Source organism: Octodon degus, unplaced genomic scaffold, assembly GCF_000260255.1.
Source record: "Octodon degus isolate 3935 unplaced genomic scaffold, OctDeg1.0 scaffold00032, whole genome shotgun sequence".
Lineage (NCBI taxonomy): Eukaryota > Metazoa > Chordata > Mammalia > Rodentia > Octodontidae > Octodon > Octodon degus.
Window position 1 is genome coordinate 4,443,600 of NW_004524608.1, and position 27,459 is coordinate 4,471,058.

Here is a 27,459-nt window from a genome sequence, read left to right on the forward strand (position 1 = left end):
AAGCAGGTGCTTGAGTCCACTGAGCTATCAGGCTGGCCCTGGGCCCACTGGTTATTAGCTGTACTATTCTCTATGTTGGAAATAGTTAATATAGATTAGAGCAGGCTTTTCCTGGCCTTTAATCCCATTAAGAGAACAATGACAACTTTTCTGTATTTGAGACAGCGTCTTGCCGTGTAGCCCAGGTCAGACTGGACTCACTTGGTACCCCAGGCTGACTTTTTGAACTTGCAGGGATCCTCCTGCCTCAGCCTCCCAAGTTCTGGAATTACAGGTGTGCACCACCACCACACCTGGCTTAGTTATAACTGAGAACAATTTCAGTTCCTTCCATTTAGCATCACTGCAGTGCTCACTCCCCACTCCCCTCAAACACCCTTCAGCAGGAAGAGCTCTCAGGAGCTGCCTGCCCCCATTCCTGGGCTCTTCTGCCATCTTAGTGATATCACCCATGGGTTACACTTTGTCGAGACCCGGCTCCTCTGGAGTGGAGATTCTCAGTTCATTCAGAGTTGGTCTCAGCTCCTAGATGACATAGGGGTAGATCTCCTTATGAGGTCCTGCTTTGTCCTTAACCACCTCTAGGATCTGAACAGCACTAGCAAAATCAGTTAACCATCTTCATGCCCACAAAGCAGCATCAATGACTTTGGGTTCTGGAACCAGATCATAGCCAGCAAGCATATTCATCCCTTCACACAGTTCCCAAGCATCTATGTCTGGCTCATTGAAGTATGTCACCCAGTGAACATTGAACTCCTAGTCTGTCTTGTGTGGCACATGGGAATAGCAGTGAGCCAACTGGACAGCGGTGATGGGACTGGGAGCCACAGCGGGGTGTAGGAAACCTCAGGGGATAGCATGGGCAGTGGCTGCTACTGCACAGCAGCAGAGACTGGTGCCTGTCATGAAGGTGATGACGGCACACAGGCTGAGGTTGCAGAGAAGCTGGTGCGCGCTCACGGTCCGCTTTGAGAGTGCAGGGATCGGACTGACTTTCACATCTTACTTATGTACAAAGGGATGCTTTTCAATGTTTTTCAGTGAAATCAGAGTGCAATTTTCCACATGCTTACATTTATGGTGTTTCTCTGCAAGATTTGTCTTTGCATGCTTCTGAAAGTCAGGGCTGGTTTTCCCATGTTTTCTAGAGTTAGATGGATTCTCTTGAAATTCCTGACACTAGTTTCATTTGCATCCAGTGTTAGCTGTGATGGGCACATTTGGTGATGATAAGCAACCAAGGGTTTTTGACAAGCAAGGCTCTCACTAGACCTTGTAACAATGCCTTTCATGTACATAATAGTATCAGGAGGCCAAAAGGTATTTCTCCATGTTGATACCATAATATATATCAACAACACTTCTCTACATTTTCATTTCTGTAAAACAAAAGAAACATATGTAATATCTTTACAGTGTTGATTTACCATGAGGAGATCTGATTTGATGCTTCCTAAGGACATTTGACCATTAGTTTACTGTACACTGAATAATGGCCTTGAACTAGCTTTTACCAAAGCAGTAGTTGTCATTTGAGTGTTTATCATTGACATGCTTGTGAAATGTAACACTTTCACTTTGAAGAATTGAAATGTATGTACAATATATGTTGATTATTTTTGATATGCTTCCTCCAAGATTCTACCGTGTCCCTTGACTGAAATCCTTCATTCATTCCATGTCTGCCTCTTTCTTCTTGACTATCTCTTTTTTAGCTGACTCCTCTATTTATGACTGTTTCATACATAATATTTTATGTGACAGTAAAATTTTTTGTCTAACTTACTTAACACAATATCATGGACTCAAGATCTATTTTTTTTTTTGGCAAATGACATCACTTAATTCTTCTTTATGGATGAATTCTATTCTATTATAGATACACATGCTTTTTTTCATTGCTGGAGATTATACAGAGATTCAGCACTCAGCAACAGCCTCTTACTTAGCATTCCTTACATAAATTGATATGAAAATAGTCTTTAGACAATACTCACATGTTTATATAATTATATATCCTTATCCTTTATCTTCTCTTATATGTGCTAAAATTTATTACACACATATAATCAATGTTCAAATAAAATTTCATTAGATGTTTTAACAATCTTGAGTTTAGAAAATAATATCTAAGGCTGGGTGTATAGCTCAGCAGTATAAGCACCTGCCTGACAAGTATAAGGTCCTGAGTTCAATCCCTGGTATCCACCCCCCCACACATCAAAAAAAGATAGAGAAAATAATATCTATTTTGACATATTAGATAATGTTATTTGTGGCAAATATCAACACTTTGAGCAATGAGAAAAGTAACCAAGACAAAATTTGGTACCAGAGGACAAGTCATTTCTATGACTATACCTGGCCACTTTGTTCAAGAGACTTTAGGAATAGCTTGTGCGAAGTTTGGAAGAAATGATGTCATTTGCCAACATTTCTCCATGTTGATACCATAATATATATCAACAAATTTCTCTATCTTTTTATTTCTATAAAACAAAGAAATCATATTTAATGTCTTTGCACTTTCCATGAAATCTGGTTTGATGATTCCTAAGGGCATCTGACTACTAGTTTACTGTACATTGAATAATGGTCTTGAAGTAGCTTTTACAAAAGCATCAGATGTCACCAGAAATAATAGAGATGAAACACCTTAGACTGTTCTGTATGGGAGATTCTGATCAGAGCTCAGAAGACCAGAAAACTGGTAAAGATCAGGCCCAAGAAATTTTGACTGGGAAGGAGTGCATTGGCTATTGGACTCCAGACAATGCATGTTATGGTTTGCCAGAAATATTGTCTGCATTTTTCTCATGTCCAGAGATTTTACCTGAGACTAAGGTTAAGGCAGTGTACTAATTATGGCAGAAGAAATTTCAAGGCAGCCAAATGTTGAGGCTGTGGTATGGCTACTGTTGGAGGCTTTTAGTCAGATTTATGTTGTGAGTCAAGAACAGACAGCCCAGCAGGATGATTTAAAATGTGAGTCTGGCCAGAAAGGAAGCTCCAGTAAACCTGTGGACTACAAGGATAGAGCTGAGATCTCAACTGCTGAGAAGGAACAGGAAAATATAAAAGATGGCCTGAGGGCATCACAAGAAGTAGAAAGTCTCCACCGTTTTCAGCCTCAAAACTGCAAAAGTGACAGACTTTGCTCTGAGGAGAAAACCACAGAGTACCATGTCCCACAATGGTGGTGGTATAGTGCATTTTCCTCAGAATTCAGAGTTTCCAGTGCTCCAGAGAGAGAAAAGCCCAGCTACTTCTCCTGTAGAGGACCACCTGGGTGACTCTCCTTGAAGGAAGAGCAACTGTCTCCATTTTAGCTGTGCCTGACCCTATTTCAGTGTAGTGATATGTACAGAGCTGGATAAGACTTCTCCTTAGCCCTTCAGTTGGCTTTAAGCAATGCAAATTGGTCTAACTGAGGTGCTGGTGGTAGTCTTTGAAGACAACAGGTGTATTTCCCTGGAACCTCCCACCTCCTGCTCCCTAGTGTGAACCAGGTCTAAACAAGATGAAGAGCCAATGCTCCACACTGTTGGCTAGGATTGGGCCTCAAGATAGAGGCTATGACTTCCTGGGGCTTGAACTATTATTACACAACAGAGCTGAAGCACTGACCCCAAAACATTAGATTGTCTCCGTTGTGTGAGATTACTCTTTATGCATATCCTTCTAAATATTGCAGAGGTAAACGAAGGCCTCCTACCTAGTCCAGCTCATGGCACTCACCTACTTCTTGCCACTCTCAGCCACTCACCCTCAAGCCACTCCTTTTTTCATGAATGAATAACACCCAGGTTCAGCTTTGGGTTGAGGCCTTTTTTGAGGATAGCCATCTTCATGACTTGACTTAGGATCCCTTGGCTCCCCGTAACAATTAATATACCTTAGTGTCTATTCTTGCCATGGTTTGCAGTGGGAGTGAAGTAACTCGACAGGATTCCAATGACTTGTCCATGGTATTACAAATATCAATTTGTCAGACTGAGATGAGGATCAAGCTGGTAGTAGATCTTGGCATCATCCAGGTGTTGTTGTTTTGGTGCATGAAGAACACAAGAGTTGTGGGGTTAAGGCTTCCTCCCAGATTTCAGGTTACCCTTGAGAGAGCAGTGTGTAAAGCTGTTGAGAATGAGTTAAAGTGGCAGTGGAGACTTCAGAAGTTTGGAAAAGTCAGGAATGTGCTCATCTAAGGAGAGCGGCAAGGAGGGAGCAAAGCCTGCCCAGGAGAGAATGTGTGGAAGCTATAGCCACCATAAGGGCTAAAGGGATGGAGTTACACAAGCCCTTTGGAGTTCACAATTTGCCACATACTGCTTCCATATACTGGACACAACAATAGTGCTTAATGTTTGTCCTGCTGGAGGTTGGACTTGCTTTGGTCCCATTTCTCTGTATCCCCCTATATGTAACTTCTCGAATGGAAATGTCTATTGTGCCTATTTGGAAATCTAACCTCCTTTTTATTTGTATAGGAGCTTGCAGCTAAGAGTTTGCCTTATATCTCAGAGGAGACTTGGAACTTGGGAAGGATTTTTTTTTTTCTGGTTCAGGCAAAAAAATTAATTGTTATGGGTGGTTTTGGGGATCCAACTGTGGTATCCTGTGCCAGACTGTATTTGCATAAGCAGGTGCTTAAACAACTGAGCTAACTGGCAGACACCCTGGCTAGGACTTCTCCTTAGCCCTTCAACTGGATTTAAGCAATGCAAATTGGTCTAACTGAGGTTTTGGTGGTAGTCTTTGAAGACAACAGGCTCCCTTATGGGGAGTCTGTTGTTTTAGGTGCATAATATTATCTTATAGCTCAACTTGAACTTTTCAGTAATGCTGAAGCTGTTAGGACTTTGTCAACTCTTGAGAGGGACTAAATGCCTTTTGCATCAAGGGATGTACATGGGTCTTTGGGGTGCCAGGGGGCTGAATGTTATGGTTCTGATGTATTATAATGTTAACAGACTTAATACTGGTTCTTAAGGATTGTTAAACCTGTGTTATAATGTTTAAGTTGTGAAATGATAGGAGTCGGCGTATGTTTGTATCTGGAGACCAGTTTAAGGAAATATATCTAATTGATAAGTTGACAAAAGGTGGATTTTAATGGTTGATACAGTGTGTCAACTTGAGTTTAAGCGACTCAGGAGGGGGACAGGGTCCTCAATTTGTAACATTCTCATTCTGTACAACCGAAGGGTTTGGAGATGATGAGTGCTATACTCACCCCCTACAGGAGCAACATAACCTGCTTACGACATAAGGAAAGAAAAGAGGCTTTTTCTCCCCATTTTATCTCTTGTTGCTTTTATTGTCTTCTGCCATCATGAACTGTTGCCCTTCTGCCATGCCACCCTGCCTTGGAGCCAGTTACATATGGCTCCACAAACTGAGCTAAATAAATGTTTCTTTCCTTAATTGTAGGTGTTGGGTATTTTTCTCAGCAACAAGAAAAAAGTATCCAAGTCACTGCTAGAAGCCACATTCCTAAAGCTTTCCCACATCACATTTCTTTAGAATTTGTTTTGAGATGGTGGCAAGGAGGCCCACTCCTCCACAAGGAAGTCACAGCCATGTCCCCCATCCAAAATCAGAAGACATTTATATCCAGAAGACAGTCACATGAAACATCTCATGATGGTGGAAATGAGGCTAAGCTCTCCAAACTTACTTCCTGTCTTGGTTATCAAACGCAACTCTCACAGGAATTTGATGGGAGATTAGAAGTCACTGGTCAAGCAACAGCAAGATGGGAACACTAGTGCTCTTATTGGTTCACATCAGTTTTCTACATAACTGACCATACCATAGTTTGTAGAGTGAGCTTACAGGATCAGCATTCAAGTAAAAAACTCAAGAAATCGAGAGAATGAATTGTGCTGACAGTTCATAAAAAATACCTCTTTTTTCAACTTATTACTTAGGAAATTGATTACTTTCTTCTCAGATTGCATTTACAGAGAATTTTCAAATTTCAACCTTATTTTTCATAGAAAAACCTTCACTGCACAATAAGAAAAATTGACAATTTAAGCTGTTAATAAAATATTAGTTTTTATTTGAGAGCATCTAAGAACACTTAAATTAGACCAAGAAAGATATATTATCTTACAGCTCAAGGACAAAAAATACTCACCTGTCACAGAAACAAAAAATTTCTGAGGTGGCATAAGGGAAATAGGGCATTGAATATGATCAAAATATAAGTGTAATGAACACCAATATTTCCTAAGTTAAGCATTAATACAAGAACAAAATTGTAGAAAAATTTTGTTATATCCAAATCTCATTTTTTATTTGGAAAAAAACTGTAACTGTTCAATATAAAAATGTTTTACAACATTCCATAACCAGTAAACATGGTGACACATTATTTAATATATAGAAAAAAAGATTCACAATTTATTAGAAAGATTTGTAGGCTCACATATAAACAAGGGCACACAAGTACATACATTGAAACATGCGTTTTATTCATAATATTCTTTGTATAATAAAATTACACCTTGATATGGGAAAGATAAATACTTTGAGAACTCACACTCAAATAGTATGTGAAGTGAAAAAAAAAATTGTTTCCTCAGGCAAAAATCATGAAATCAAAATTAGAGGAAGGAATTCAAATCTGTAAATAAAGGCAGATAAAAGAAACAAGAAAATTTAAGGGGTTGGGAGATAGCTTAAGGGGATGGGGAGATAGCTCAGTAGAATAAGCGCTTGCTTGGCAAGCACAGGGTCCTGAGTGTTCAATTCCCGGTACCTCAAAAAAAAAAAAAAAAAAAATAAAAAAATAAAAAAACCTTCCAATGTATACAGTAAAAAGGATTTGTGTACTGGGTAAAGATCAATGAACACATAAGAAACATGATTAAAACATATATATAAGTCAAGAGAAAGCACCAAAAATAGACAAGGTCAATGATTCTGGTTAAGGAAATAGCCAAAGAAAACAAAATAGTGGACTCTAGTAGGAAGTAGACTTAGAATAAATGAAATGACACCCTCCATATTTGAATGCACCCATCTACAGACCACAAGTTTTAACCCAATGTCCAGAAAATATATTGTGTGGTTATTTCTGGGGACAAATGTTATTATTTTCAACTATAAAAAATAAACTTGAAAAAGCTTCAGCCTAATGAAGAAGTCCTTGGTCCTGACCTAGACTTCAGCAAATGTGAAATATAGTGAGACAAACAAACAAACAAACAACAACAAAAAACCTCTGTGCAATTTCTATAGTAGTCACTTACTCAACATTAAAGAATTCAAAACTGAAAGACTGTTGCATGGTGACAATGACACATGGTAAATTTGGGAAAAACATCAAAAAAAAGCGGTAATGGTAATTCAAGGGGAAGACAAGGATAAGTCAATTAGAATTTCACCTAGGTACTCTTCACTACTGCCCAAGGCCCAGTTGTAAAGTTTGAGTGCTCCCAGGTTATTTATATTGTTATTATTGTTTCACCAAAACGTTTTTTGAAAATAAAATTTATTGGAAAATATTTAAGCAATAAATTAGCACATGGAAAGACACTAGACTTATGTCCATTTTAACATGGAAAAAATTACTGTTTGGGTACAGTAAGCAAAAGCAGCACAGTTGTGAATATAAGGTTTCCTGACACCTAGAAAGCAGCAGCCTGACTGCTTGCTGGACATCAGGAAGAGTGTAGGTTAGAATCTCAGAGAAAAGAACTCAGACACACAAGCTGGTAACTGCGAGGATTTGGCAAAGAAAATCAAGATGACATGCAAAGGAATACTATTCCCATAACTAAAGACTCAGGTATAGTTGAGTAGAACTCTTAACCATGTACCAAATAACTTAACAGACTGACAAAAGAAGCCTGACCTAATAACTTATTGAAGTTAGGGTAAATTTTTCATATTGCTTACATAGAAAAGATTTCTTTCCTGTGTGTCCTGTTAGGTTAGTTCATGTCACTTTACATATTCAAAACTCACTCCCTCTTACTTTTTTTAAAGTCTTTGATATTAATGTAACAATAATTTCCAATATTGCTTACATAGCACATTTATCCTTTATAATTAACATATTTATCAATACCAGTATATATTGACAGTTTTGCCTTATTGCTTACATATATAGGGTTTATCCCCAGTGAGTTCTTTCATATCTTTGACAAACACTGTGTGTGCTGAAAGCTATCTCATATTGTTTGCATAGATTGGGCTTCTCTGTAGTGTTTTTTATGGCTTTCAGAATTTCAGTATTTGCTAAGTTTTCCCACATTACATACATACATAAGATTTCTGCACTACATGAGTTCTTTCATGTATTCGACAATACCTTTGTGTTGTGAAACCTTTCCCACACTGCTTACATACATAGGGTTTCACTCTATTATGAGTTCTTTCATGTTTTCGACAACTACTCTGTGTGCTAAAAGCTTTCCCACACTGCTTACAAATGTAAGGTTTCTCTCCAGTGTGAGTTCTTTCATGAACTTGCCGATTACTATGTGTGCTAAAGGCCTTCCCACACTGCTTACATACATAGGGTTTCTCCCCAGTATGAATCCTTTCATGTATTCGACAATGACTGTGTGTGCCAAAAGCTTTCCCACAATGTTTACATTCATAAGGTTTTTCCCCAATGTGAGTTCTTTCATGTATTTGACAATGACTTTGTCTGCTGAAACTTTTCCCACATTGCTTACATACATAGGGTTTTTCCCCAGTGTGAGTTCTCTCGTGTATCTGACAAGCACTGAGTCTGCTGAATGCTTTTCCACATTGCTTACATATATAGGGTTTCTCCCCAGTGTGAGTTCGTTCATGTATTTGACAATTACCATGTCTGCTAAATGCTTTCCCACATTGCTTACATACATAGGGTTTCTCCCCAGTGTGTGTACTTTCATGTCTTTGACAATCACTGTGTGTCTTAAAAGCTTTCCCACATTGCTTACATACATAGGGTTTCTCCCCAGTGTGAGTTCTTTCATGTCTTTGACAATCACTATGTGTGCTAAAAGCTTTCCCACATTTCTTACACAGAAAGGGTTTCTCTCCAATATGAGTTCTTTCATGTATTTGACAATTACTGTGTCTGCTGAATGCTTTTCCACATTGCTTACACACATAAGGTTTCTCCCCAGTATGAATTCTTTCGTGTATTTGACAATTACTGCGTGTGCTGAAAGCTTTCCCACATTGCTTACACTCATAGGGTTTCACCCCAGTGTGAGTTCTTTCATGTCTTTGACAATCACTGTGTGTCCTGAAAGCTTTCCCACATTGCTTACATACAAAAGGTTTTTCCCCCCTGTGAGTTCTTTGATGATTACCAAATGAAGTGCTATTAGTGAAGGATTTCCCACAGTGTTTACATACATAGGGTTTTTTGCCAATATGAGCTCTTTCGTGTATCTGCATAAAATGATGAGAAGTAAAAACTTTCCCACATTCTGTACATATATAGGTATTCACTCCACTGTGACTTCTTTCCCAAATTTGTATATAGTTGGGTGTACTGAGTGTTTTCACATTTTGCTCATATACAAAAGGCTTCTCTTCTGTATTAGCTCCTTCAGTGCAACCAGAGTACAAACTTCCACATTGCTTATATTCACAGGTTTTCTCTTGAGGATTTACATCTGCAAGTTTCTGAAAGGACTGAAAGTCACTGTAGGTTTTTCCATGTTTGGTACAGTTAGAGAGCTTCTCTTCAAATTCCTGGTACTTATATGATTTGAATCCAGTGTTAGCTATGATGGGCATATTTGCTGATAAATGAGCAATCAGGGGCTTTCTAGAACCAATGCTTTCACCTGGTTTTGTACCAAATGATCTCAAGTTCATATTAGTATCTGTTGTCCAGAAAACCATTTCTCCATGTTGATACCATAATTCATATTCACAGCCTTTTTCCACTTCACTTCTATAAAGGAATAAAACAAGAAAACAACTAATTACATTTAAAGGTGTCTTTTGACTAATGGTTTACTGGGAGGAGATATAGTTTGATGTCTCCTAAGAATATGTGTTCATGAGTTTACTGTACACTCTAAATGATGGCTTAGAAACAGCTTTTACCAGAACAGTAATACTCTTTGTCATATTATAATTGACATGTTTGCAACATGTAACACTTTCTTTTGAGGGGAAAAAAAAAATATATATATATATATATAATATTTATATATATTAATATATATAAATATATATGTTATATATATTATATATATATTATATATATATATAGTATTTTGATGTATACCCTTTCTTCTATGACTGTACCCTCTCCCTCTTCTACTGAGCCTCTTCACCCACTCCAGAATGTCTGCCTCTTTTTTTTCTTTGGAAGAGCTAGAGATTGAACTCAAGCCCTTGCACTTACCAGGGAAGTGCTTATTCTACTGAGCCATCTGCCTGGCCCTGCCTTTCTTTTTTCTAACATATCTCCTCTATTGACTTAATTCCTATTTTTGGGTTTCTCATAATAAATGTAACAAATGATATTGAAATTTCTGTGTTTGAATTATGTAACAAATTATTGACTCAAGTTCATTTTCTTTTTGGCAATTGACAGTCCATTCCTTATGTCTATGAATGTTTTGAGTTATACAGATTTAACCTAGGCTTTCAGCACTGAGCTTCATACCTGGCCTTATTTATTTTGTGTTTTAAAATAGTCTCATCAATCATTAAGTTGCCCCAGTTGAGCATTTAGTATGATATTCTTGCCTCAGCTTCCCAGAGTGCTAGGAGTGCACACACGCACCATCATTCCCATGCTGTCACATGTTTCCTTAGTTAACTCATCAGTGAATGGGCATCTAGGCTGTTTCTTGGTTTTAGCTTTTGTAACGTGTACTGCCACAAACAAGAATATACACGCATTATTGTTATATAGTTATTTTAATTTTGAGGGGAATATGCCCAGTAAAACTATAGCTGGATAAAATGGCATATATATATATTATCTATATCATATATATATATGATATAGATAATATATTTCTATATATGTGATATAGATTATATATTAGGACTCTATATAATATATATATATATATGATATAGATAATATATTTCTATATATGTGATATAGATTATATATTAGGACTCTATATAATATATATATATATATGATATAGATAATATATTTCTATATATGTGATATAGATTATATATTAGGACTCTATATACATTTCCATAGATGTCACACTGCAGTGAAATTCCAATGAACATTATGGAATGGTACTAAAATGGTTCTAAAATTTTGTAACATGAATATATTGAATCCTTTGGAGGATTGCTTGAAAGCAATTATCAAAATAGTGGCATTCATTTGGATATTCAATATGTTCAAGATGACAGCAATTTTGAAAATACAAAATGTGCATGTAACATTTAAATACACACAGTATTCCTTACATTGATGTTTGACATGAATGTGGTCTTTTGTTTGATTTTGGTTTTTTTGAGTCTAGGCCTCAATGTACGTGGTTCAGACTGCCTTGATTTCACTATGTGGCAGAGGCTACCCTCAAAGTGATCCTCCTGCTTTAGACTTCCGATTGCTGGGATTATAGGTGTGCACCACCAAGCACCTGAAGTTAGGTTTGTGAAAATATATGTATGTATAATTTGGTTCTCAGTCGAAACACAAAAGTTGTCTTTTATACTCCTAAATGCAATTTCATATGGAAATTTTTATAATTTTAAGGATTGGAAATAATTTTATAATCTTTTACATTAGATAATGCCACTTGTGACATAATGTCAATACTGCCTACATTTCAGATATTGTAACATTTCAAATATTCAATTATCAAATTGTAGGCACTCAACACACATGCATCTTTGGAGAAATACTGTGAGATTAAAGAAATTGCAACACAGCCTCATTTGTATAATTTGCTTGGTTTTCATGGACTCATAAGGAATACTGCTTCTTGTGAGTGCAAATTACCTTATGTTTCTTCTCCAATTTTTGTACTTAATTTCTTCATCACCCCAGATTCTTTCTATAGTGTAGAAAAAGAAAAGTAATGACAAGCTAGTATATTACATTATAAACAAGCTAGTGATTACAGTTAGATTCATAGTAAATATGACCTTACCTAAAAGAATCATTGTTTCTACATTCCAATAAAGTACACTGCATTGATAAGCAATAACCAATGCTATCTGATAGCATAAATGCGAAATGGATGTTTTCCTTACCTAGAGCAGCTATATTCCTAAAAGTTTCACACATCACATCTCTGTAGAGCTCCTTTTGGTATGGATCCAGCAAAGCCCACTCCTCTAAGGTGAAATTTACAGCCACATCCTCAAAGGACACTGCTTCCTAGATCATTAGACATACATATTGAGAAAGAAGAGTGAGATTCACAACATGAAATATTTCAACTCTTACTTATAAAAACAGAAATGAGACTGAGTTCTCTAAATATTCACTTTATGTCTTCTTGGTCATCACACCTTTATTTTCTATCCATATACCTATCTCCTACAGGAATATGGATGTTAGATTATAATTCATTGCTAAAACAACAGCAGAATAGGAACACTGGTTCTGCCATTTAATCTCAGGTTTATTTGAACACTGCCTCTGAAGCATTTATACAGCCTACAAGATCAGCATATATTTTTAAAACAGGAATCAAGGTAGGAGAATATTGGATGAACTGCTCTCACAAATCATAGAATGTAGGTATATCTCACATTAATACCTATTGAATTGATCCTTTTCTTTGATTATATCAAGGCAGCATTTTGAAACTTGCACATAGGAGAGAAATGGCCGGATGGATATGATCAAAATACAAACTATGTATAGCAAACACCATTATTTAGCAAACTAAACTTGCTATAATAATAAAAGGAAAAGCAGGAGAAAAAAGTTTGGCACTGCCAAATCTCATCATTCATATGTCAAAGAAAGTTTTAATTATTCAATATTACACATGTTTAACAATGTTCAATACTGGTAAATAAGGTGACAAATACAGGAAAGATTCAAAACCCACTACTTTATGGCACGCTCTATTAGTGAGAGTGCCAACTGGATCACAGACAAGGAAGAGTCTTAAAGGGGCTCACATGGAAAAAAGATACTGATTCCTGTTTGAGCCTCTTTTATACAAAATGGCAGAAATCACCATTTGTTTATATAGGAGGCAGGAACAAACATGTACATACACTGAAACATGCACTTTATTCTTTTAAGTTTTTTTTAGTTCCTGTTTTGTGCAGGGTCTCACTATGCAGCTTGGACTCCTAGTGATCCTCCTGATTTCTGCCTGTCTAGTGCTGGGATTACAGGTGTGCACCACCCGTCAGGACTCTTTGTACTTTATTCTTCATGTGCAATAATTAAGTTACATCTTAAAATGGGAAAGTTAACTTGAATACTTTGAGAATTCACAAATATCTTTAGGGTGGGAAAAACATTACTTCCCAGAAGAAAATTATGGAGCCATCAGAGTTAGAGGGAGAAAGTGATACGTATGTCAATTATGAGAAGTAATACAACCAACAAGTAAAAAAAAAAAAAAAAAAAAAAATTGTCCTGTATACAATAAAAATGGTTTGTGTACCGGGTAAAAAATCAATAAACACATAAGAGAAATGAGTAAAGCATATGTAATTCAAGAGAAAACATCAAATATAAACAAGATCCATGAACCTGGTTGAGGGGATAGACAAAGACAGTGGAATTGTGGAAAGGCACAACTAGCATGTGAGTTAATGAAGAAATAAAAGAAGTATTAAATGATACAGCCCACAAACACCATATCCTCTAGTTTAGAGTACACCAAAATCTAGAGACTAGTAGTTTTAATCCAATGTACAGAAAATATACTGTGCTACTGTATCTGGAGACAAATGTATATCACATCTATAAAAAGTAAACTTGAAAAAGCTTCAACCAAGTGACCACAGCAATTGGCAAGAAGGCACTCAGTGACTCAGACAGAAGCACATGTGAAACACAGTGAGACAGAGAAACTACCTGTACTCTTTTTCTATATATTTACATATTGAACATTTCAAGGGGGCAAAACTAAAAGAATACTCATGGTAAACTTATTTAAAAAAATAGCAAAATAAATATGACAACAGTTATTCAGGGGAAGGCAAGGATAATTCTAATAGGCTTTCACATGGTAACTGTTAACCACAACCTACAACCCAGTTACAAAACTTTTTGAGTGTTCCTAGGAAATTTGCATTGTTATTACTGCTTAAAGTCACTAACAGCATTTCTGAGAATAAAATATATTGAAAAATATTTAAACACAATGATAGTGTGGAGAAAGAAACTTCATTTTTACAAGGTTGCTCACATTTTAACCTGGAAAAAAATAAGAGGTAATTTACAGACTGGGAATAGTAAAAACAGTGCAGTTGGAAAAAAGAAATTCCAGACACCCAACAGCAGTGCTCTCCACTAGAAGCATAGTTTAGAAAGTAAGAGAAATAAAGACAGCCGTGCAAGCTGATTGAATAGACATCCTACCTGTGATGGAAAATCCTATGCAATCCTTGAGAGAAGTATCTTTTATGTTTACATTTGTGAAGATATGACATGGAAAATCAAGAAAACATGCAAAGGAATATTATTCTTATACTGGAGGACTCGGGCAGATTACAGAGGGACTCTCAACCAAGTACCAAATATCTTGATAGAATGGAGAAATGAGGTTACTGAGGTTAACAGTGTATACACGGTAAGAATGCATTTTTTTACCCCCCCCCCCCCCGGAACCGGGGATTGAACTCAGGCTCTTGCGCTTGCCAGGCCAGCGCTTATTCTACTGAGCCATCTCCCCGGCCAAGAATGCACTTCTTCAGGCACAAGTTTAGGTTAACAAATTGCCTGTCAGGTCAAAGTTGTGAATGCCAAGGCTTTCGATCACAAGCAGAATCCATGCTGAGGGTCAAATAGTATCAATAAAAATCAAACAGTAAACACACTCATCCACTTTACATTTCACCTGGAAAGACAGAAGAATATTTTTTTTTTCAATAATTAAAAGCAACCTAACCTAAAATCAGCAACCCTTGAAGACTAAATGAAGAACCAGGAGACAGACGGAAGTGTAAATTACCCTGAAGAAACTCAGGAACAGAACAAAGATAAAAACATGTAGTGTTCTTATAAGCAAGAATAAGAGAACTTTGAGAAGCAAATACTCTGGCAGCTGGATCTTAGACAGCATCCAACTTTGTTGATTTTATTTCCACCAGCACTCTCTGGTTTGCAAAGTGATAATCAGAGAAAAATTCCTTCAGGATTCTGAGAGTGGGTGGGAAGAACAAAACCATTTTAAAAATTCTATTTTTTAAAATAAGTTCTAAATGGAGAAAAGCAGAATTTTTCCAAAATCTAATCCACTGTAATATTGGTATACTCATCCTTGGCAGTAAGAGAAGTACCTAATATCAACCTATCTTCCTCAACACTGAAAGAGGAGGATGTGATTTTTGACTTTTAGTCTTTTAGACTTATCAAGTGATCCCGCAACTGATCACCACTCCCTTCATCACCACCTACAACTCCCTCAAAGAATACAGAGAAAGGGAAATATATGGCTGACTAATGAAAAACAAAACTGAGGAAAGAGTATGTGGAAAAAGGTTAGTAAATTTTCCATATAAAGACCATTAGGCAACTGTCTAAAGCATGGAAATATGGATAGAGGCAAACAAAATGCAAAAGGATTGACAAAGGTTACTTGTATAAGGTAACATTGGCCAAGATTGAGACATTATTGAAGATATCAAACCAAAATTACGGAAGTGTAAAAATTCTTAAACTAAGTTTATTGACATAGATCCTTGGTGTATTTACCAAGAAACTATGTTAAAATGGATAATATCAACAATCTACTTTACTATTAGAGGTACTGGTATGTTCAGTGAGTCACACATACTGTACATTGGATGGGAAGCACTTGTGAATATGCTATGGTGCATGAATGACTCGGAAACGACAGTGTTGTTTTAATATGAGGTGAATAATTTGTGAGTAGAAATTTCTAACACTAGAAAATAAGGCCTGCTGGGTAGCATAATCACAATCAACAGAAATATCATATCTAGATATCATAATCAACAACAGAAAAAGGAATTATGCAAAATTCCCAATTAAACAAGGAGAGGAAACTAGAAAGGTTAAGTAATGTAACCAGAAGAACTAAACCAAATAAAACTAAAAAGGTATAACAATGTCCTCAATTTACCAGTTATTTGCAGAAAAAATTATAAGACAATGTGAGCATAGACAAGAAAACAAGCTCAACTTTAGTGCTGTTAAAAAAATTATATAAAAGTGATAAACATGCTTTAAACATTTAGAAGTTTATTTGAGAAAATAAGATCAGTACATTTACCACACAATGAAAACACTGAGGGAGAAATTAGGGAAACCATGTCTTTCACAATAACAGTCAAAAAATGAAACACTCAGGAATCAATCTCACAAAGGTAATAAAAGATTTATAGAGTGAAAATAACAGTAGTCTGAGAAAAGAGATTGAAGAGGATTTTAGAAAATGGGAAAATATGAGGGCCAGCCAAATAGCTCAGTGGATTAAAGCACCTGCAAGCAGGTGTAGAGGCCTGCTGTGCCAGCCCCGCCCCCAAGGTGTGCTGAGACAGCGATTGAGACTGGGTGTGGTGGCACATGACTGTAATCACAGCACTTGGGAGGCTGTAAACAGGAGAATCATTATGAGTCTGTTCCAATAGTGAGGCCCTGAACACCCTGTAGACCCTTCCCTAAAAAAAAAAAAAAAAAAAAAAAAAAAAAAAAAAAAAAAAAAAAAAAAAAAAAAAAAAAAAAAAAAAAAAAAAAAAGGAAAGAAAAGAAAATGAGAAGATATTCCTGGCTCCTGGATAGGAAGAACCAACATTGTGAAAATAGCCATATTCCCAAAATTGTTATACAGACTGAATGAAATCCTGACTAAAATATCACTAGCATACCTCACAGTCTAGAGAAAACATTTGTAAAATTCATCTGGAACCAGAAGAGACCCAGAATATCAAAAGCAATCCTGGGCAACAAAGGAAAGGCAAGAGGCATCACAATCCCTGACCTGAAATTATGCTAGAAAGCTGTTGTGATAAAATCAGCATGCTGTTGGGGGCGGGGAAGACCTGAGGATCAATGGAACAGCTTAAGAGATGCAGACACAATCACAAACACATTCGGCCACTTTATCTTTGACAAAGGGGCCAGACATGTGCACTGGAAAAAAGATGGCCTCTACAATAAAAGGTGCTGGTAAAACTGGCTTTCTATATGCCACAGGCTAAAAATTAGACCCTTGCCTATCACCCTGCACAAAAATACAAAGTGGATCAAAGATTTAAATATTAAAACAGAAATAGTAAATATTCTGGAGGAAAAAGTAGGCAGAAATCTTCAACAAAAACCAAACTGCACAGGAAATATTTCAAAGAATCAACAATTGAGATTTCATCTTTTTCAAAAGTTTCTGCTCGTCAAAAGAAATCACCAATAGAGTAAAAAGAAAACCCAGGAAGTGGGAAAATATTATAATCAACTGTCCATCTGACAAGGAACTTCTATCTAGAATATATAAAAAACTAAATACAGGCCCACATCTTCTTCAAAGATCCAGTCCAAAACTGGACATCTGAGATCAATACACACTTTTCAGATGAACAAATACAAATGGTAAATACATGAAAAAATGTTCAACATCATTGACCATTTGAGAAATGCAAATTAGAACAACACTGAGATTTCATCTCATCCCAGAAAGAATGACTGTCATCAAGATGCCAAACATTAACAAACGCTGGAGGAGCTGTGGGGGAAAAGGAGCCCTTGTCCACTGTTGGTGGGAGTGTAGACTAGTAAAAGCACTATGGAAATCACTGTGGAGATTTCTAAAAAAAACTAGGATTGGAGGCTCCATTCAACCCAGCTATTCCATTCCTGGGTATTTTTCCAGATGAACTGAGAACAGCATACCACAGTGATATATGTGCACCCATGTTTGTAGCAGTGCAACTTGTCATAGCTAAATTTGGAAACAACCCAAATGCCCATAAAATGAGGAATGGATAAAAAAAGATGTGGTATTTTTACACAAAGGAGTATTATTCAGCTTTGAAAAGAATCAACTTGAGGCTGTAACTAGAGACCACAAATTGAAACAAATCAGACTCACATGTGTAAACATTGCATTACTTTGCTAGAGCAAGAACCAAGAGTAAGTAAAGTCTTAAAGGTACAATAGATACTATGAAAAGACAATGAATCTGTTCAAAAAAAGGAATTGCTGAGATGAGGGTGATAGGATGGGGGAAAAGATATACCTATGTATGTATGCAGGATGGCTTGGATAAATGTACTGTGGATTTCTGCTGATCTATGAAAAGGAGCAGAGGAGAAGTTAATGCTTTTATTTCTTTCCTCTTCTTAATTTCTTATAACTTTTTTTTATTTTTCCAACTTACATCTGGATCTAAACAACTAAGTTAAAAACAACAATATGCTATACAACAAATATTGTTGAATTTGTATTATTTTGTTTAGTAAAATTCTTTTTTTTTCAAATTTGACTTGCTTTTAATATATTTATAGATATAAAATTAGGCCTCTTAACAGTGATAGGGACAGGGAGATTGCTGCCACCAAATAGTAAAATTCTTATCATTTTTAATTTTTATAACTATTTTGTATTCCCTTTAAAGAATAAAAAAGAGTGCAGGTGATATAGCTCAGCAGACTAAGCACTTGCTTAGGTAAGCGCAGGGGCCAGGGTTCAATCCCTGGCACCGTATGCCACTCTGGCCCTACCCCTGGGCACACTGAACCAGCAATGGAGCCTGGGCATGGTGGCATATGCCTGTAATCTCAGCACTAGGGAGGCAGAAATCAGGAGAATCAGTACAAGTCTGATCTGCATAGTTAGACCTTACACACACACACACACACACCTTAAAAAAATAAAAAGATTAGTACATTTGATATGCACTATTGTGAATGTAGTTAGGAATACTGTAATTTACTCTGAAATGTTAATAGAGCATTCAATTTGAAGTGTTTTTAATACAAAAAATAGAAGGCCTGTTAAGTAATGTCACATTCATTTTAACATCTGACTATGCAAATGTAAAATGGGATTAAATTATAGATCATTTCCATTTCCACTTGTCTGCTAAAAGGTACACAAATATTTAAAAGCTATAAAAAACAAAAGATAATTTTAAAACATAAATAAAAATTATGGAGGCCAGTGAGATAGCTCAGCAGACTAAAGCACCTGCTTAGGCAAGCTTAGGCAAGCACAGGGACCGTGGTTCACTCAGCACCACATGCTGTGCCAGCCCCACCCCAGGGCAGGCTGAGTGGGCCAGAGTCTGGGCATAGTGGCATATGCTTATAATCCCATCAGAAGGCTGAAACAGCAGGAGCAATATGAATCTGAGCTGTGTAGTGAGACCCTGTAACAACCAAATACATTAAAAAATAATAAATAAATATAAAAATAGATATATTGTTCATGTACTGATTCAACAAAGCATGCTGACATTGTATTTATGTGACACTACTTGATCTGTTCCTCAAAGAAAATAAAGATTACAATGATCATATAATGATATAGAAGATGGTTTTCCAACAAAAATTAACAGTTCTGTATACTTACTTCACTGAACAGAGCTTCAAATGACATGGGGCAAAAACATGAAACTGAAGGGAAACTGATAGATCCAAAACTGTTTATAAAGATCTCAAAATAACTTCATGAGAGGGCTGGGGAGATGGCTCAGTGGAATAAGCACTTCCCTGGCAAGTGCAAGGGCCTGAGTTCAATCCCCGGTTTAAAAAAAAAAAAAAAAAAAAAAATGTTCATGAGAAACTGATATTTAAGAAATCTATAATTGTACAGTTAAAATGAACAACATCATCCCTCAAGTGGACTCACTGGACACTGCAGAATACTTCACCTAAGAACTGCAGAGTACACAGGTTGCAGATTGGACTCATTGTAATCTACCTGTTTACAGCTTTCCAAGCACTGAGATTACAAGCACCCGCCACCATGCCCAGTCTCAATCGCCATCTCACCATGCCCCGGGGGTGGGGCCGGCATGGCAGGCCTGGGGATTGAACCCTCAACCCTGTGAGTGCTTGCAGATGCTTTAATCCGCTGAGCTATTTGGCCAGCCCGGAATGTTCTATCATGTTCAGAGCAACAACAAAGACGTTGACATAACCAAACCTCAGTCATTAACTCATTCAACATTGCAATGACTTTAAACCAAGTGATGGTAAAGTTAAATGTAAAACATATAATTTACTTCTAAATTATTGTTTGATTCTTCAGATGCAATAATTCTTTCTACTCAGTTTCCAAGGAAAATCAGTCTTATGTTAAATTATGGGAAAAACACATTTGAGGTAACTTCCATTTTATACAAATATCTTGCATGTAAAAGAAATAAAAGGAAAGCAAGTTAGGGAAGAAGCCTGCTTCACCAATTACAAGTGAGCCCATTTTCAGAGTATCAATTTCCTGAACTTACATATGACTTGCTGGGTACCCAGGGAAAAATTCTCTTGTCCACAGGCTGAATTTTGAACAGAGACCAACACTCACAGTCACTTGAAAATTCACTTTCTGCTTTGAACCCAAATGTGTGTTGTTTTTTGACCACCAGGCAGTGCTCTATCAGCAAACAATGGGTCCAAAATTTAACACTCACATCATTCAGATTTACCACAATTCTGACAAATTCACAGCCCTGTTTTTACTACCATGCCCCAAATGCAGATTCCAGTTCAAAGCTAGAGAGTTTGTTTCATCATGAATCATCATCGTGAAGTAATTAATGCATGGCAGACAGTCACTTCAGTAACCCAAACAAACACAAAACCCAAAGTCATTATGAAAAAAAGAGGCAGACATTTCTACTCTTCAGGATATTGTGAGTTTCAGATTCTCTGTTCCAGAATATGGAGAAAAGGCTCATGTGTTGGTTACTTTTCTCTCATTGCTGGGGCAAAATACCAAAACCCAAAATCAAGGAAGGAAACCTTTATTTAGTTCACAGTTTCACTCTATAGTTGGCTGGCTCAAAGGTAGAGTGTCACATGGCAGAGGGCAGCAGTTCGTGGTGGCGGAAAACAGCAAAACACCACGAACAAAGGGGAGCAGTGCTGAAAGAGCAGCCGAGAGCATGCCTCTCTCCTTTCCTTACATTTCATTTAGGCTGTCTGCTCCAGGGCAGGTGCAGCACTCACACCCATAATCCCAGCACTAGATCATGAATTAACCATAAACTCTAGAAGCCTGGCTCAATGACTGCATGAGGCTTTGAGGGGACAACTGGATACAAACAATAATGACCCATTTAAAAAAAAAATACAGAACTAATCTCAAATTTACAGATACATATCTAAAGCAGAAAGAATCCAGGGATATATTCCAGAGTATCCTTCACACAGAGACAACCATAGCAACATATTGGATATGACAGCACCTGATGATGCTTAACTGATCTTGGTAAACAGAAATGATTAGAAAGCCTCCACAAAAGCTGGGCTTGAAGGTCCACAGGGGTAATCACATCACGCTGGGAGGCAAGACACTCTGGTTCAACTTACAGCATCTACAACAGTGAGACCCAGTCTCAAAGTTAAGTAAAAATAAAAATGGACTGATTGTAAATCAGAATAGAGTGAATGTCTTGTGTTTAGTCCTGAGTACTCTTCCCATGACAGATAATGCTACTGAATCAATTTTTTAACCTACAACAGACGCAAAATTTAAATTTCCCATTTTTCCTTAAAAACGATGAAGTGAACTGATCAGTAGTAACAGAAGATCTATTAGTCTAACACTTTCTTAAGTATTAGACTTCCCTTAAATTAATGTTCCCTTTCCTTAAATAAAATCCAAAATGCACAATAGACATTGTAAAAGGGGAAGAAACTGCTCAAAAGGAAAAGAACAACTGAGATGGAGAAAAGGAGAAAAGAATGGCAAAGAGAAAAATATATAGCTAACTGTATAACTTGAAAATTTTTAATTCATTTAATTGAGGGAAAATGGTCGAGGAAAATTGTATATGTTATAATAAATTGTATATATTAGAATTGTACAACTGAATATATCAATATAGATTTATACTCAGAAATAATTCCCTCATCTGTCTGGATACTACACGAATAATCCTAATATAAGGGGCTGGGAAATAGCTCACTAAAATAAGCTATTGCCTGGCAATCATAGGGGCCTGAGTTCAATCCCCAGTTCCACAAAAAAAAAAAAAAAAAAAAAAAAAAAAAAAAAAAGAAAGAAATCCTAATATAGATATTTTTGAAGTATGCAATGAAACTACTCTGTAGCAATTTCAACCCTCAGTGAAATAGTATAACATTTACCATGGTCACCAGATCACCAGAACCTGTATGGTATGTACAAGAAAAACACTGTGCCTTCCCATTATCCTAAGTTTTCAAACCTTCACACAGGTCAGCCATCACTAAATTCTCTGCTTCTGTTAGTTGACTGTTGTAGGTGCCAAGTACAAATGTAATCTTGTAATTTTTATGGTTGTAGATTTCACCTCATGATCTCCATGATAATACACAAAAAATTAAAGAGGAAAATAAAGGGAGGAGGGGTATGGGAGCAGGAAATAGAAACAAGGAGGAGCACTAGTTGAAGGAAAAAGGAAAAGAAAAAAGGAAGAAGGAAGTGGAGAGAAGGAATGAGTAAAAGAAACAAAAAACAAAAAAGGAACATAGCCATGCATGGTGCTGCACACCTCTTAATCCCAGCACTTGGGAGGCTGAGGCAGGAGGATAGCTGCTGGTTTGAGGGCAGCCAGGGTTACACAATGAGTTCAAGGTTCAAGGCTAGCCTGAACCACATAATGAAACTCTGTCTCAAGAAGGAAAGGGAGGGAAAGAGAGAGAGAAGGAGAAGGAAGAGAGGGAGAGGGAGAGAGGGAGAGGTGGAGAGAGGGAGAGGTGGAGAGAGAGAGAGGGAGAGAGGGAGGGAAAGAGAGACAGAGAGAGGGAGAGAGAGGGAGAAAGGGGAACAGAATAGAACAACAGAACAGAATAGAATGATTGGGAGAGTGGGAATATTCTTAGACACAAAAACTTCTAAGTGGGTACTTCATGGTGAAGGCCTTTGTTTTTCTGATCCTTGTTTCTGAGGAAGAATGTGGAAGGACTGCTGATCTTGTACGTCAGACTTTTCCAAAGTCTATGGGCACAGTCGTAAGGGCTAAGGAGCACATTTTAATAGAAAGGTACAGAAATGTGGGACACAGTCTACTTAACCCAAAACCATCAACACAAATTGGGAATAGCAAAATATGAAGACAAATACCTTACTCCAGGACATCAGGTTATACAAACTGGAGGTACCCTGAGTCGTCAAGCACTAATAATTACACTGACCATAGTTCTAGACACAAAGTAGGTAAGAGATACGTGGTATGCACAGTCTGCGCTCACTACAGCCAGTAGCATGATGAGAATACTGCCCTGCAGTGTGTAGTAGTTCATCAGGCACAACAGCCTGAGAATTGGCTGAAGCTGACATATAAAAATCAAGAGACCAAACAGGATAAACTGAGAGAAAGATGAGTACTTCAGCACAAGCATCACTGTTGTACCTGCTGAGATCCAAAACATGACGAATTAAGAGAAAGTAGCTGTATATCTATCCTATGTTGTATATACAGATACAAAATAGTCCTTCATTTATATCCCTTTCTTTGTTTAGTTTTCTCAGAGATGGGTATTCTATTGCCATTTAAATATTGTAGGTGTGTGAATTCAGCAAAATAATCCACTATAGGCCAGTAGTCCACAATAGTAGTGGGTTTTCCATAGGACTGGCAGTGTCAGAATTTGTTGACTTCAGCCTTTTACAGCTCAGCATATTAATATGGCTCTACTTTTTATACTTCATTTTTTTTTTTACTTTTCTGCTGGATGATTAAGACCAAGATAAAGCAAGACCTATATAACAAGAAATGTAACTTTTGTATCTGACAAGCTCAGTCAAATCACCTCAGGATTTACCCTGAAAACCTGTACCGTACTTTGTAGATTCTTTGTCAGTGTCTGCCATGTGGATGAGTCATGGCAACTGCTTGACCAATTTGCTCTCTGTGAAAGCCTGAGAGAATGTTTTCTCTCCATGTGATTCTCCTTAGGCATACTCTACATCGTCGATCACTTTCCTCTGTGGCCCCATAATCTCTTGATCAGAAAATTTGGGACATCATTGAGTTACAGGCTGTTATAGTACAGTTCTTAGTGTTTGGACAGGATATCATGTCTGCATCTTGTACTATGAATAAGCACTACAAAGACAACAATATGCAATGTATTAATTATTAAAACTGTCCTACTAATCGGTTTTGAAACTGTCTCATTGCTATTTGTTTCTCAATAAAATTAATTTTAAAAAGTCATTCCAAGTAATATAAAAATTTAAAAACAAAAACCATAATGAAGGCACAGTGGTGAAAATTTAGGCTATAGTATAGATAAAACAGTACAGCCAGCACTGCAAAATACAACTTAGAAGTTATGATTTTTTTTTCTTTAGTGACAAGTGACTTCCTGAGGCCAAAGACATAAAAGCTTTTCCTATCTCTCCTCAGCTCAGATAAATACACAAAACACACAGATGCTTACCCTAGCATGGAGCCATTTCTTTTCCACATGAAAGGCGACACTGGGCTAAAGAAGGGTAAAAATAACAAAGCAATTCTGTGTTAAGTTACTTTTTACCCATTGCTGGGACAAATAACCTGACGCTCAAAATGAAGGAAAGGCTCACAGTTTGTTGAGGTTTCAGTCCATACTTTGCTGGCTCCAAGGCAAATGACAGCAATTCATGGTGGCAGAAAACAAAGAGAAGAGGAGGAGTAACAGCTGTGGTGTCCATCAAGCCTATCTCTTCCTTATGAGCTGAGTGTGAAGACCAGGGCTCCACCGCAAAGATCAGAGTTCCTCCAAAGTGGCACAGCTGCAAAGTCAATGAAGACCGGGACTTCTCCATGGAAGCGAGGCAATAGGCAGCAACCAAGAACCTTCCTCAACTTCTTTATATACAGTTTTTGTGCTGAGGCGGGCCCCATCATGTCCCAGGGTGGAACCAATCATGATAGCGCCCCAGGGTGGGCTAATAGCGCCCCAGGATGGAACTAATTGCACAGGGTAGGGCCCCCATGGCCCAGAACTGCCCCATTCAGCCAAGCTTCCAACCTCTCCAGCTGACACAACATATCAACTACCACAAAGTATGAAGATTGGCATTACATCTTCAAACTCATCCTCCTATTACTGTAAGAGACCCTTGCTCATCCGTCAATAAAGTGGTCATGATTTGAAGCAAATATCTCCTCTGAGCTTTGAATATATCCGTTTACCTTTTTTATCCAAACATATGGCTTCCTTTGATTTGGTCAGGGTCAAGTAAAGGAATTTTAATTTATTCTAATTCACTTAATAATATTCATACACTAGGTACTACATATATGTAGACTTAAAAAAAGAAAATAAATGTTTCCAAACAAAAGACACATTATTTTACAAAATTTCTATTAGAACATATGAAAATCTCTTCAAGTTACAAAATATAAAGATCATCTTGATTGTAATAAAGAAAAATTAGAAATTGTGGAGAATGACTAACTTTACAAATTCCATATGCTTTCCTTGCTCAGCACAAGGTGAAGGAAGTCAATTTAAATTAAGCAGGTGTTAGGGCCAGGGATAGCCCTAAATGCCTGCATGGCAAACACAAGGTCCTGAGTTTGATCCCTAGCACCGAGAAAAAAAAAATTAAGCAGGTGTTCTATAACTTATAACTTAACTATATTCTCAACCCACCCATGTATTTTTGATGCAAAATTCCTTCTTCAATAATCTTTTGTTTCAGGGCTGGGGGGATAGCTAAGCTGTACAAGCACTTGCCTGGCAAGTACAAGGCCTGAGTTCAACTCCTGGTACTGCAAAAAACATAAATAAATAAATAAATAAATAAATAATCTTTTGTTTCTGAAGAAAGTCATTATATGGGCCTAGAAATATTTAGAATAAGGTGATAAGTCTATTATCAAAGTTTGAAATAAAAATAAAAATCTTTCAGTTAAATATACATGTTTTGAGAAATATGTTTAGGAGTAGAATACAACCAATAGTAAAACACCAATCAATATGCTAGAAAAGTTGAATAAGACAAGGCTAAAAGCAAAAGCATAATGAAAAAATGAGAAACATTTGTAAGAACCAGGCATATTTTAATTTCTAAAATCGAGTCACTAAGTGACCTAGCCTGGCCATCAAATTTTCATCCTGTTATACCAGCAGCTAAAATGCTGGGATTACACATGGATACCACTGCACCTAATTAATCAAGGATATTATAAGAGAAATAAAAAGCATAAAGACATTCAATGAAGTTTAAGTAGTAGATAGAGAATTTCTTGGAAATATATGGAACTTCAGACATGGTATACTCAGAAGAAGGCAAGAGAATCCAACAACACAGCAAGCAAATGAAACTGGGAAATCACTCAAAACTTCCTTGTAAATTCATCTCTGAATGGGACTACAAGTATTTCGCCGAAACTTTAAGATACTAATCAAGATGTGATACATTTATTTACCAATTCCCCATGAGGAATATACTTGTTACGTATACAAAACATATAGTAATGCAACCATTATCCTAAAAATGATATGCTTAGTTGAGCATGGTTCCACATGTCTGTAATTTTTTTTTAAAAGTTAGGAAATATTTGCAGATAATTGTGTCAAGTTAACCTAATCTTCACCTAAATCTACAAAACATGTTTATCAGAAAAGATAATTATAGGCCCATTATACCTATGCTTACAGATTTTAAAATCCAGTATAAAACATTATCTAGTCGAATACAAGGATTTATTAGAAAAGGCTGACATATTGGCACATAGCTAAATGGTGGTAGGAATTCATATCCTGTGTGATGCCCTAGGTTCAAACTGAACTAATAAATCCACATGGCTGTGCGCGCACACACAGTCACACGTACTTTGTAAGTGAAATATTTTATCAAAGGTAAGCATCAGAAACCTAGATCAAGACCAGCAAGATAGCTCAGTGGATTAAAGTGCCTGCTTAGGTAGATGCAGAGACTGGGCTCGATCCCTGTGCTGTGCTGGCCCCACCCCCAGGGCACACTGAGACTGGGCACGGTAGCCCCAGCCTGTAATCCCAGTGCTTGGGAGGCTGAAAACAGGAGGATCACTACGAGTCCAATCTGTGTAGTGAGACCCTGTAAACCCTGTACTAAATAACTAAATACATTTTAAAAAAAAGAAACCTAGATCAACGAAAGCATAACCTAATATAATTATTTGAATCTTGGCAAAAACAAAATTTAATTTCTAATTATTTCTTAAAGG

At 37.0% G+C, this 27,459-nt stretch overlaps 1 protein-coding gene and 1 pseudogene across 2 annotated transcripts in view; both read right to left on the bottom strand.

Moving 5' to 3' along the window:
* Positions 1-456: 456 nt before the first annotated feature.
* Positions 457-909, bottom strand: LOC101559914 (annotated as a pseudogene).
* Positions 910-6,732: 5,823 nt separating this feature from the next.
* LOC101584130 (zinc finger protein 709-like) overlaps positions 6,733-27,459 on the bottom strand; it is a 111,249-nt gene continuing 90,522 nt past the window's right edge. For both annotated transcript variants that reach the window (XM_023713824.1, XM_023713823.1), the window contains exons 2-4: positions 12,208-12,334; positions 11,954-12,008; positions 6,733-9,916 (exon numbers count right to left, since the gene is read on the bottom strand). In XM_023713824.1, the coding sequence (XP_023569592.1) occupies positions 8,266-9,916; positions 11,954-12,008; positions 12,208-12,241 (1,740 nt within the window). In that variant the 5' untranslated portion in view covers positions 12,242-12,334 and the 3' untranslated portion in view covers positions 6,733-8,265. The remainder of the gene's footprint in view (positions 9,917-11,953; positions 12,009-12,207; positions 12,335-27,459) is intronic.